The following is a 13,997-nucleotide window of genomic DNA, read 5'->3' as shown; positions in this document are numbered from 1 at the left end:
TAAACAAATAAACAAACTAGAAAATGTGCTAAGTAGAGCACAGACCTCCGCCATGTCTGACAACCACCTTTGGGGGATATGCCACGGCCAACACCACGCCCCCTTTTGACCAATCCACATGAAAAGTTAATCAGTTCTTCCTTGGCCCACAACCAACCTTCGTACCAAGTTTTGCGCAAATCCATGCCCAACGTTTTGAGATATCCTGCTAACAGACAGATGGACAAACACAGACATGGGTGAAAACATTTTCTCCTCGGCGGAGGTAATAAACCACTATTTTTAAGTCTCAAATTTTGAAGAAGCCCTGCAGTTAAAGCTGCATGAGGCAACTTTGCACTTTGGCAGCCCCAAGTGGCAGCTTTAAATAACTCTTTGAATTTTTTTTAAGTTTGAAGGACTTCATTACCCATAGCGCTCGTTTGCTGCTGTTTAGGAGATAGTTTGGTATTTCGCTCTCAAGTTTCGATTCGTCACTTCTTGTGCGCCAAGAAAATTTCCTGCCAGCAACTACACCTGACACCAGAATTTCATTTTGGCAAATTAGGCGAATCTACAGTGTCTCAAATTACTAGGGATGGGTCACTTTTCTCTGTTACAGCCCTACTTTGTGCTTTAGGCTGATAAAATAAGAGTATTTTCACATAAAAATCTTGCCTAGTTCAGCTTTAAAAATGAACAAAGCCATCCTCAGCTGCAGCCCTTTGAATATAATACGCCTGCAAAAGAAACACATCTGCCTTCCCTTGCAGTGACCTCCAGTGGGTTTCAGTATTGTGTGATGCCCGGTGGATTTGAACACAGTGCATCGATCCCTCGTGTTCAGCCAAAACAAAACGTCAGCTGGGTCCTCAGACATCAGCTGCAAACTCCACAACACAAGAGAAAAGAGGGAACAAGAAAACTTGTCCGATCTATTTAGTCAAACCCGCAAAGATTTAGGAATACTAGAGGCAACCGCTCCAAACATTTCAACTGAGCCGCCCAGACAGCCGCGCTGCATTATTCATCACAGCCAGGGAGGAGACTGTGGCTCTCTTCATCTGTTTCAATCACAGTCAGGACAAATATTCTAATACAGCTTCATTTATACAGGTGGCTCAGCTCTATTATAGCTTAAATAAATCGGACATATGCGATCACATTTTAACTCAGGATCCCTCAAAATCCCCCCTGATCTATTTGTCAACCCCGGGCCTGTCACAGAAAAACAGGTTCACATGGATTATTCAATTAGTGTCTTTTTTCCACCACTGAAATTAGGCTTCCAACATCCACACATGAAAATAAGATTGGACAAGCATCCTGCGGTTTTGATTTATTCATGAGCTGGATGTTGTTGGCTCTACTAAATCATGGAAGTAAAGACATTGGAGGACAGTGGTGTAATAACTTGACACAAAAATGACTTTACTGAATCTATTAGAAGGTACAAACGTGTGTATAGCTCTGAAATTCTTTTACAATTCAAGCTAATGTGACTTTAATTTGTTCGATCGTGTTCTGTAAAAGAAATAACAATCATTATTTGTCATTGTCCAAACATCCAGCGGCCTATCTGATGCCTAATTCAGTTTTGGACGTCTTATCATTTAATTGGATCTTACTATACAAGCGGTTTGACTTTGTAAAGTGGCAAGCAATTTGGGGATGGAATAAATTGTGTAGTGTTGTTAGAAATAATTCACAATATAATCCTATTTTACACTCCTGTTGTGTAATAGTCCTATGAGTTTTCAATTCAGGAGCATAATGTATTATGAGGAGGAGGCAGCGACATTTCATTAGACTGTAAATCTGCTTGGGATTTGAACAAACAGGGTCATGGGATGGGAACCCTTTTAAAAAGTCAGTGATGTGAAGATGCTGCACCATCTGTGTTAAAGTAAGAATTTGTGATGTTTTCATAGAAAAAAATGTGCATTTTGCTACTCTCTATTGGCCACTGACATAACACACGAGTGATTCAACCTATATCCAGTTCATGAAAGCTTTTACATAATTTGCTGCTCTAAACACCCGGTGTCTGGTAGGACTTTCCCGGGAAAAATCTCTTTGGCGCACAGGGAGTGATGCGTTTCATGTTTCTGGTTTGTTTAAACAGTTTTAAACAGAAGAAGAACTGGGTAGTTAGCATGAGCAGCAATAGCCACCATGGCTGGACAGACAAAGAAAAGAGCTGTAGTCACCCACAGAAACTCAAACTTCATCAACATGAAATCCAAGGAAAAAGACAAAGTCACAGTACTGGACACACTGTTTGATTGACAGGTGATCTGTGGGAAGAGCAGTGCAGAAACACCACAGAAATGAGCGTTTAGCACCAAAAATGACAAAATGAAAAAACTGTAGGCTTTAACTGTAGAATTTGTCCTTCTCTATATTTACCAGGGGAACACTTTCCCCCGTTTCAGAAGTCACACCCTTCTTGCTGCGACTGATCTGAACCCAGTGATATTAAAGCAGCGGCCAGTTAGCGGAGCAGAGGGCCGCGTGTGTCTGCCTGCCGTAAATTATTCAGCAGTCGGTTCCTCTCCCGGCTCTCTGGGCGCTGGAAGTAAAAGCCAGCATCTTCTCCTTCCCTCCGCTGACCCGCTCAGCGCCATCAGCAGCGACTGGCGTGCAGCTGGGCCGCCATTAATTATTCATCTTTATAACTGTGAGAAAGGTAGGCCCTGCAGCTCCCTCTCTGCCTCTCCATCACTCTCTCCTTCCCTCTCCCCGTCTCCCTGAATGGCCATAAAGGCGTGGAGTTCACCACTAAAAGCCAACGCTTTTAAATTAAAGGATTTAATTCCTAAATCTTTATTCTCTCTTCTCATACACTTTATCTAATTTTATTTTTTCTTATCTTATCCTGTATTTCTTATCTAATGACTTATATACCTTGTGTAAAGCACTTTGAATTGCCTTTGTGTACAAAATGTGCTATATAAATACACTTGACTTGCCTTATATCATCTTTGTTTCTACAGGTGTGAATTCAAAACTAAAACAATCAAAGGCAACATTGGGCTATTTTTCTCTATTATCTGGCATGAAAAAAGTTGCACAGTTAGAGGCCGCTGTGCCTTAAACACAGAATATTTGTGGATTTTCTTGTTCAAAATAAAATAATCAAGGGTAATACTGTGCTTGTGGACTTGATCTAGCATGACAAGCTGGATAACAGGAGCAAGGTAGCACATGTATGACCGTGATGCAAGAGGATTTGACTTCTGAGAGGACACAATCTTCTTATTCACGTTCCCTGTGTCTGTCCCCCCTGACCCACTGTAATCCTGTGGTCCGCACTGTAATCCACACACACACACACACACACACACAAAAACATGCACACACACAGTTTAGGATCACTCTCTGGTAAGAACACAAATTCAGGTCTAATGAAAGAACGTACACATAATCTACCATGAGCTTTGTATCTAAACTCTATCATAGCAAGATAAATACAATACATAACTGTTGGCTTTGTGCTTTCAGAGCTGATCTGCAAAGCCTCAGCACCAACAGATGGCACAACACACACACACACAGAGGAGAAGGTCTTGTAAATACACATTCATGTTTATTACCAATTAAACAGAGACTATAGATCGTTAGACTTTTGACATAGACTTTTCATTTAAAACATTCATATTTTTTTCCACAATCCCTTTTTCTTCTCAAAAGAAAAAGTAATTCATATCCCATAGTAACAACTGTACAAAGACAGCTTGGAAGGTACAATAATTTACTTAAAAAGTGTTCTTATTTTAGTCAATGCAAATCATGTGACAACAAAACAACAGCTTAACCCTCACGATGATTTTCTTTTTCTTACAGCAGAGCTGAGTGATCACAAATGACTACAGCTTGTATGTACATGCACTAAAGTGCTAGTGTTCAAAAGGCATGCAAATATTTGACCGATATTTGTACAACTGCCTTCCAAATATGCATAAGGTTATTCAGTTGTTGTTTCCCACCGTCTAAACGTTTACACAGCCAAACATTCATTTGAACGTAAAAATAAATAAATACATTAGCATCATAAATGACATCATGTGTCTCCGCTTCAGCCCCGATGAAGCAGAAGTTGTGTTTTTTGTCTTTCGTCTCCTTTAAACAAAACTGAGTAGTCTGGATTCAAGCTTCAAAGGCTAGGAACAAAAAATTAAGGTATGTTGTCGCTCAACATAAGAAAAGAGGTTGAACATGAATTTATGCAGGACAGAACATAACAAATAAGATATTAATGTAAAAAAAAATGAAGAAAAACAACAAAAAGAAAAACAAACGACAAAAAAATGGTGTAAACTTCATATTTGGACAAATACAACAGCTGATCTACAGTTTTTCTTTGACACCTGAAAAAAAAGGTTCAGAATCGTGATTAAAATATATATATGTATTGCATACATATATACACACATGTGGGGCTATGAGTAACTCAAGTGTGTACAGGCACCTCTTATGGAAATGTAGTTTTTTTTGTGTTGATGTTGTTACAGTACATTCCAGGTTCTTCTCACAGGAAGTTCTGGTTGTTTTTCCTCGATGGTCAGCTGGTGCTACTGGGTGGATCCCAACCCCCTTCTGGCTCCTCCTGCTGGGAGTCTCTAGAGAGGGGTGGCTGAGGTACTGGGTCTTTTTAGGCTCCGGTAAGGAGAGGCAGGTCGAGGTGGAGAGAAGAGGAGGAGGAGGAGGAAGAGGAGGGAGAGGAGGAAGAGCTGGGCCTCACGCCGGAGGATGCTCCTGCCCCGGCTCCTCGGCCTCCACTATGGTTTTGCTGTGTCCTGGCGGCGGGAAGGTGAACCTCCTCTTGTTGGAGCCCTCGCTCCACTTGGGGGAGGAGGAGGGGGAGTGGGCGGCCCAGCGCGAGGGGGGGCGGCGGTTGGCCGGGCGGGCCGGTCTCAGGAAGCAGGAGTCCAGGGGCGGAGCCACCGGAGAGCGAGGCAGGTCCTGCCAACGACAAGAGCGGTCAGATGGGGCAAAGCAAACAGGCGTGTTCGGTTTGATGACGCCGAAGCAAACAGAAGTGACATGAACTCAACTGATTGAAACAAGTGAAGAAAAGATCATGAGAATAAAATGACATGGTTTCAAAAGCAAAATGAGCAAAAGAGTGCGATGGGAAAAGAGGTAAGTATGAGTCGCTGTGGGTTAGTTATTCGCCCCTCAGAATGATGTCAGGGTGTGATTGGGTGGACGATCACACCGGGACATCACACCACTGGCCTGATTTATAAATAGTTTGTCTTCTCCAGGCGTTAGATGGAGGAAACCGAGCCCACGAAGCAACAATCTAGTTCTGCTAAAAATACACAGCAGTCAGGCTGCGGTGGCGTGAGCGGATGAACGGAGGGAAAATAAGTCAAGAGAGATGGATACTGTATAGACAGGGAAGATGACTCCACCAATAAGTGATATGTTGTGCGGCCTACTGGAACTGTGGAGGAACAGGCAGGGAAATAAATCAAGAGAGATGGATGGACACCAGATAGTTTCCTTCAATAAATCATCTGTTTTACAGTCTACTGTATGAATGTATGAAGTGATGGATGGAGTACACACAGGAAAGATGGGCCCAACAACAAATTATATGCACAACCCCTAGTTATCACATGTATTAAGCATTGCTTAATGGGTGGTCTGTGGGATAATAGACAGTTCCTATGTGATGCTAATACATCAAACCACAGAATGCCACAAATCATGCGCCAGTGATGTGTACAGGAGGTCAGCGACCAGAGTGGCTACTGAAAACAGCAATGTGAATGTTTTCATCACATCAACCCTGACACCTCAGTAGATGCTTTGGCCTTAAAGGAAAAATCCACCCTGAAACACTTTAACACTGTTAAGAAACATGATGCACTTTGCATTTCTGGGTCCACTTTGTTGTTTGGTGGTTTATGTCTCTTATTCCTGAGTGTAACTGGCCAAAGCTGGACAACATGACGCCATGTTGAGAGATTTCCAGTGTAAATACAATGGAGTGTGATCTAAAACATCAACAGTAAACGTAACATTTCTGTGTCAGTCCCTCAGAATCAAAGAGCTAGAGCTTCTTTCTAGAGCTGCCATGTTGTACCAACAGTCATACGGGGAGAAATCCATCATAGAAGAGGCAGACAGACCAGTTTCTCCACGGACAGTAGCCTCAATAGACCAGAATGCAATGCAGCCACAAGACATGTTGAGCTTTGAGTAAAGGGGGGCGACTCAACGAGAAAAACTCTCACTCCCTTTCTGTTAATATGCTCATGCTAGCGCTCCACCAACATGAATAACCCACAGCTGAATACAACAAGTTCACGCCTGTTGGCGAAAGGCATTGTGGGCAATGTAGTAGATGAAGCAAGTTGAGAGAAAGTGGGCACACCAAAACAGTAAATTCACAGACTCATCACAGATTAATCACAGACTGTTGAGATCTAACAGTGTGGGAGTATCAGAGGGTGGACTTTTCCTTTAAGCATGCAAAATGAACTGTATAACATCCAGTTAATTTCCACCAGAGAGTCAGACATCACACGCAACCCAGAGAGGTGAGAGAGCACAGAGAATGACCAGTGTTAGCAGCCGTCGTCATCAATGAGTCTTTAGAAGGCTTGTTAGTGTGAGAGGAATGGTGAGGGAACTGTGAAGAGAGGAGAGATAAAGCATCGCAAAAAAACCCCCCCACAGAAACAAAAAAAACAAAAAAAACAATAAAACATCACAGTCCATCCAGTTGCAGACATGGTGACAGACAGAAGGACCTGGTAGAAACACAATGGGGTCATGTTAGAATAATCTACATATGGCCAAACATCGCCCAGAAAGACAACAAACAACTTCTGCTGAGGAATGTGTGGCTCCAAAAGTGAAATGTGTCCAAAAGAGTCGTCTTTTTATGTCATGTTCATACACAAGAAGTGTGTGGTGGGGGGGGGGGGAGCTGGTCCACATTTTGGGGCACTGGGCGCAAAATACTATAATCCAGAGGTGTGACCAAGTCAACTTTGCTCGAGTCCCAAGTCAGTCTCAAGTGTTGAGGCACGAGTCTCAAGTCAAGTCTCAAGTCTAAATGTAGAACACCAAGTCAAGTGAGAACAAATCAAGAGTCCAGTATCAATTTAATATCTTAGAGAAAACTAAATATCCAGGACTTTTCAATGCAATATGGTTTTAACAGGATAAAAACTTGGTAAGAGCATCATGAGTTTGATTTCTATAATCAGTTTCAACTTCAGTAACTTCAATCGTTCCATTGAAATTCAGAAAACAGAATTTAAATTCAGTCATCTGCTTGAACAAATCTCATCACTTTCAATCTCAGTCATTTACACAAACACAAACACTCTAGAAACCTTTTCAAGTCATCAAAGTACAAGTCAAAGTCGAGTCCCCAAGTCACCAGAACCCAAGTCGAGTCAAGTCCCAAGCAATTAAAATTGAGTCCCCACCTCTGCTGTAATCATATATAAGTCAATAATCAAGACACAATCTGCCGACTCTTTCGGTCACTTGAGTTTGTGATCTTCAAAATAAAAAAACGATGATCAGTACCGAAGAAACTGAGCATGCGAACATCGACACAGAAACAGATGCATGACCGCCGCACCACTTTGACACTCCGATGGCTTCACACACTGTCATTCTGCTGTCCTGTGAGGCATGCGTTAATGGAGGAGGAGGTGAGGGAGGTGGGGGTGGGGGTGGGGGGTGGGGGGTGAGAGGTCCGTGTGGCCGGTGAACCCACCATGTTGGGGGGGGGGGGGTCAAAGAGGAAGAGGAGGAAGAGGAGGAGGAGGAAGAGGAACTTACATCACGGAGACAAGCAGAGTTAGAGTCCCCAAGGAGCTGTTAGTATGACAGTGTGGTTCTGGATACGAACACAGCGGACAGGTAGGAGGGAGAGATAAAGCCCAGAGGAGAGGAGAAGGGAGAAGGGAGAAGAGGAGGGAGGGAGGAAGGGAGGAAAGATAGAGTGGGAGATGTTAATCGGTAAAATCGGGCAGAAGAGGAGAGGAGACACAGGATAAGGCTGGCATATCAAAGGCAGAGAGGCCGACTGTGAGAAAGTAAGGTCACGGATTTCAGATTTCAGATTTCAGATTTCGGGCCGCGGACCGCACCGACGGCAACAAGCGCACACACCCATTCACCTCAGACCTGGAAGAGACAGCAGGGGGACTTTGACCTCTCCATAGATACACACAGGACAGACGGATACATGCGGGGCACAGCTAACTCACCAGCTATGTTGCCACTCTCTCTCTTTTTTTTTTTAAAGATGCACTACCAGTCAAAAGTTTGGACTATTTTCCACATTTTAGAATAATAGTGAAGGAGTCAAAACTATGAAATAACACAAATTATGAGTTATGCAGTGACCAAAAAAGTGTTAAACAAATCAAAACTATCTTATATTTTATATTCTTTAAAGTAGCCGCCCTTTGCCTTGATGGAGAGGCAAAGGCTTTGGAAAGAAATTCATACATAGGCATCAACTTCACTTCACTTCATAAGCCTTTAGATCAAAACGGCTTTAAGAGAATGAAAAACAAAGCACATTCAATCAGGTGTGTCCAAACTTTTGACTGGTAGTGTATTATTCCTTTATTAGACAGTTGAAAGTGGAGAGAAACAGGAAAGACTTGGAGAAAGAGAGAGGGATGACATGCGACAAAGGTCTTGGCCTGGATTCAAACCCAGGACTTGGCTTGCAGTTACATGGCTAGACCACTGATCCACCAGGACGCCCCTGCCACTCTCTCTTAATGCCTGTTATAATTACAAAGTTACTAATTTCTACCGTTTCACAGGCTGTCGACAGTGGAAATAGCCAAATATGTAAAAGTCGACATGACTAATAACAGGAAAGGCTAAGAATATACAAAAGTCATGTTTTGATTTGGTTTACTGGTGATCTAAATATACACGGTTTGGATGGGAATCTATGAGTGTGTACCCAGCAAGCACGTCACTCCCTTTTTTTTTTCCTGTTTCTCTGTGTGTATCTATCCGTTCAGAGGCACGTACAGCAACAGCAATATATGATCCACATCCAGGCCTACATTTCCATATCGGCATATCGCGTGTTTAGGTACCGTCACAATCCATTATGATCATTATGATACTCTGTTTAAGCTGTGACCGCCCATCCACAGAAGTCACGACACCACTTACTGAATGACTTTTTCCCAAACACACACACACTTCAGCACCATCCATACAATCATAAATCAGACTCTAATCATATTCTGTCTGTTCTATAGATCAGTGGACACCGAGCAGCAGCTGGCACAACTTTGATGCTAGTGAATATTAATCAGCATATGTGGGATTATGGTACTTAATGCTCATGTTATGGGTTCAAATACGTGTCTGGGGTTTTAATGTACAGCTTTAATACAACATGGCCTACTTTCCTGACATCCCAATCTATCTACTATTGACGCTGAATGGAGAACAGAGAGCCAAACTGTCCCTCTGGAGAGAAAAAAGCTACTAACACACGGAGACACGTTTGTACATATTCTGGATACTGAACGCATAGTTATTTCAATTTCATCTTTTAAACACGACCAGCAATATTTCCCAAGGTGTTTTTTCCATCTATCGTTTATTTTTCCCACAGGTCAGCTGAATGGGTGTTAGGGCCCGACCGATGTAGCGGTGCGCCGATTTTATCATGTGAATTTACCGCTATCGTTGGCTTTTCACAGATTGATCGGTGATTTGTTATCCAGCACTAACAATACAGGTGTTGCCCAAACAAAATCCCACAAAATACAGTGTGTATGTTTTAATATTCTGGTTGAGAATTTCATTAAAGAGCGCTGATAATGATTAATTATGTAACTCTGTAGCTATGACCCCACTTTGATCATTATCCAGAGATCATTAATTTTACTTCCCCAATGATGAGTATCAGACGCATAAATCCTGTTTCGGTCGGGCCTTGGTAAGAGTTTAAGCACAGAGATAAAAGCCAAACTACAAGGAAGTCACTACAGTGAAGAAGAAAGTACAGAAGAAGAAGAAGAAGAAGAAGAAGAAAACCTCTAAAGAGTCTCTATAGTGAAGCAAAGATTCAGTATTACTGAAATAGTGTGAAATATTTTAACATTACCATGGCATCAGTCAGTGTTTTCGATCTGAGAAAAAAACATCAACATTTTAGTTATCGTGCATAAATACTGGAGCGGATTTGTTGTTTAGCTTTGAGTTACCACAGATCCCTTATCAGATGCTTTAAGAGATACCAGTTTGTCTTCAACCACTTCAAGGAATATCCAAGGAAAAGTCATTAATATCATTGCGTCATAAAACATGGGCCCCAGATCAAATGAATGATGAAGCGATGAATCCAGTGGGTCTGTATATTTACCTCCATACATCCAGACTGTCCTCTGTCTGAGTCGGCCTGCCTGGAGCTGTCTCTGCTGTGGCCGCTCTGTCCCCCGGCCTGCAGCCTCCTCTCCTCTCTGAAGCTTTGCTCCAGCAGCTTCTTGTTGAGGATGCGGGCCGCGTTTTCAGCCAGCGTGTAGCCCGGAGGGGCAGACAGGTCCTGCCGTATGCTCACCACCTCCGGGGTTTTGTCCCCCTGCGTCTCCACTATCAGCTGCACGGGGCTGGGCGAGCGCCCGCGAGCAGTCCTCAGGAACTCCTGCACGGGGCCCACGGATTTGGGGTCCGCGGCGGGAGCGCCATGAGCGGGGCTGGGCTCGGCGGTGGGGGGCGGGGTGGGGCGGGAGCGACTGGGGGACTTGTTGAACTTCTGCATGGGCTCGTAGACCACGGGGGTGTGGTCGATGATGTTGAAGAGGCTGGAGAGGCCGTCGTTGATGGTGGTGTGGACGGGGCTGTCGCGGGTGGTGGTGGAGCGCGCCCAGGCCGACTCGTTGTTGCCCTTCTGAGGCGTGGTGGGCGTGGGCGCACGGCTGGTGCTGGGCAGGTCGTTCTTGCTGGACGTGGACAGCTTGCGCTGGAGCTTGGGCGAGCCGTACTTGGGCGAGCAGCAGGGCCGTTCGAACTTGTTCTGGATGACGGGGGAGTACTGGACTTTCCTCAGGCTGCGCGAGGGGGAGGAGATGGGGGTGGAGCCGCCGCCTTTAGGGGTGAGGCAGCGGTGGGGGCTGCTGGTCAGGTTCCTCAGCACGTCCGTCTGCAGACCCACGCTGATGGTCTGGGTGGTCTGCGTGCCTCGTGTGGTGAAGCCGTTGGTCTGGCAGGCGGTGTCCCGGACCACGGGGCCTGGCGGAGAGCGGATGGCGTTCCTCACAGAGAAAGCCACCTCCTTCATGTCGTCGCTCATGTTCCTGGAGAGCTGCAGCTCCAGAGAGGAGGCGTAGCCCACCGTGGGGCAGATAGGAGACTGGCTAGGAGGAGTCCGCAGCCCCCCGCCCTCCAGAAGGCCGCATGGCCACCTCCCGCCGCTAAACACCTCGTCCGGCCCGCTGGGCCCCACCCCGGCCTCTCCCCCGCCCCTGGCTTTGGTCCCTTTGGCGTACAGGAAGTCCGGTTCTTGGCCAGCGGGGCGCTCGGCCGCCCCGGATCTGGTGGGGCTGTGGAGGATGTGGACCCCGTAGTGCTCCACCCCCACCCCCCCCGCCCCTGCTCCGTTACCCCTCAGAGGGGACTTGTGGCAGTGCTCGGGGCTGCTCAGGGTGCTGGTGGTCAGGGTGGCGCTGGTGGTGAGGAACCAGGAGGCTGGCTGGAATGGATCAGGAATGGGCTCCCCTCCCCGGGCCTCCAGGGGTCTGTCTGGCCACGCCTCCAGGACCGGGCCCGGGACGGACGGGGAGGATGGGAAGTCCCAGCCCTTGTTGTTGAACTCCTCAATGTACTTGAGGTCGTCCGGGGACAGGGGTGGGGTGACGTCGTCCCGCTCGCCGTCACCGTGGCGAGTCTTGTCAGGGAGGAACGGCGAGCTGTCCATCAAACGCTGGAAATCACTCATGGAGCACACTGACTTGGCTCTGGACGGGACAAACACACACACACACACACACACACACACAGACACACACACACAGTGCATTAACATCAACGTCAAGGGGGAGACTCTCTCTACTGGAAAATTAAATAAAAAAATCACAAACAACCCATCCGTGATCTCATCTCTTTTACATTCCCACTGCAGAAAAAAAGAATCTAAACTTGTGTGTGTTTTCTGAAAAGCAAGTTAATGCCTTTTATCGTTTTAAAACTAGCTGAATTATTCAACAACATGGTGAGCTGGATTATATCCTCGCCAAAAGGGAAACTTTCACAAAAAAAATCACCTGAGGGAAACTCACTGTCACTTTAAGTAACAGCTACCAGAAGCAACAGCCATTCTCCCAAGGGATTTATATGTATGTATGAGCAATAGAAAATGCAGCAGGAGGCTGGATAAGATTCAGCCAGAAGTCAAACTAGGGTGTGTTTACTGTTGATATCTATGAAAATGCAGCAGCACTTGCAAAGTAGTTTGCCTGTTAAAATACTCTTTGAACTCAGTTTGATTTGAAGGTTTTTAATGAACGTTAATGAAAGCTACCTGAGCAGGCTCCCACTGCTCATCTCCTCCTCTGGGTATTCAGGAGCACCCTCTCTCTCCGATATTTCATTCAGGGCCTGGAACACAACAGATACAACAACAGAGTCATATGAAGGGTTTCACTGCAAAATTATTTATACAGCTTCTGGAAAAAATTGACGTAGTTCATTCCAAAATGAGTCACTATACACCTTCTCTAACAAAATGATGGATAGAACAAAATTAAAATTATGGTACTTTTGTAGCACAATTTAGCATCATCTATATTATAGAGACATTGAATGATGAACTGAAATTATGTTACCTGATGTTCATAGCTCATTATTTGTTAACTACAGATGAGTGCTTCCTATAAATTTATAAGATTTTGTATGATATGGTCTTAATAACTTGAATAATAATTCACTATGAGTTTTACTTTCATACCATTAATCATTATGGAAGAGTGCAGGTAGAATGACATGGAATGAAATCCTTATATGCACATCATCAATCATCAAGTTAGGATTATTTTCAGCCAAAGTGAAAGCAAGGTACAAGGAGTTTATTCCAAAGTGTTTCTTTAGGACAATAATTTACATTTACATTTTTGGGCTTTTGCTGACACTCATGCAAAGGGATTTACAACAAGTGAGAAGTTAGACAAGGACACTTCAACAGGACGCATGGCTGTTAAAGGATAATATCTGTCACCTTTAATGCAAGCAACGCAGGGAGACTTATGACTTAATGTTTGGTTTAAAGCTTTGCATGGTCTTGGAGTTTAGCATGTTGCTGTTCCAATTCCTTTAATTTACCAACCAGTTTTTCCATATATTCCCAATCTAGCTTGGTCTTGTTCTTGGGAATATTTCAGCACTTCTGATTCCTCGCAATACTGGTGGGTCTCTCAGGTCCTTCGGGTCCTCAGGCTTCCCTGGGGTACCGAGGTTAAGACTTATATGTGATAGGGTGTTTGCTATGGCGGCGCCGAACTGTGGAATAGCCTTGTCCAAAGTATCATATCGGCCAAATCCATCGAAACTTTTAAAACTCATCTTAAAAGTATAGTTCACCCCAAAATGAAAATTCTGTCAATATCTATTCACCCCTATGTCAGTCGAAACTCCATTGAAGTTTGTACAACCACCAAACACTCAGAGAGTTAACCCCCGTACTTCCATCATTGCTCTAGCAAGTCTAGTCTTCCACCAGTGCATTGCCAGTCAGGAAAATATAGGAGATAATGAGGTAAATATTGGACTTTTCGGCCCACAGTGTAATCATTACTTGGAATTATGCTGCACAGAGAAAAGTGATGGACATTTTATGCTTTTTTGGAGCTGTAAAAAGACGGCCGTGTTAACTTCAATGCTTTGAAGTAAGTACTTTGAAGGCTGAAATGGAAGCGCGGGGGCTAAACTCGCGGTGTGTTCGGCGGTCCTACGAACTTCAGCGGAGTTTCGACTGACATCGCTGTGAATAGTTAATGAGTTAATTC

At 44.6% G+C, this 13,997-nt stretch overlaps 1 protein-coding gene across 2 annotated transcripts in view; it reads right to left on the bottom strand.

Annotated features, from left to right (window-relative positions):
- Positions 1-3,606: 3,606 nt before the first annotated feature.
- Positions 3,607-13,997, bottom strand: part of LOC139651647 (microtubule cross-linking factor 1) — a 58,142-nt gene continuing 47,751 nt past the window's right edge. For both annotated transcript variants that reach the window (XM_071528649.1, XM_071528650.1), the window contains 3 exons: positions 12,518-12,594; positions 10,364-11,954; positions 3,607-4,944 (listed from right to left, as the gene is read on the bottom strand). In XM_071528649.1, coding sequence (XP_071384750.1) covers positions 4,720-4,944; positions 10,364-11,954; positions 12,518-12,594 — 1,893 coding nt within the window. In that variant the 3' untranslated portion in view covers positions 3,607-4,719. The remainder of the gene's footprint in view (positions 4,945-10,363; positions 11,955-12,517; positions 12,595-13,997) is intronic.

This window comes from Centroberyx affinis, unplaced genomic scaffold (assembly GCF_046629955.1).
Source record: "Centroberyx affinis isolate AG114_WGS23_722 - 3 ecotype Tasmania unplaced genomic scaffold, CSIRO-AGI_Caff_v1 ptg001696l_1, whole genome shotgun sequence".
Taxonomy (NCBI): domain Eukaryota; kingdom Metazoa; phylum Chordata; class Actinopteri; order Beryciformes; family Berycidae; genus Centroberyx; species Centroberyx affinis.
Note: the sequence above shows the minus strand (reverse complement) of the source record. Positions and strands in the feature narration are given on the sequence as shown.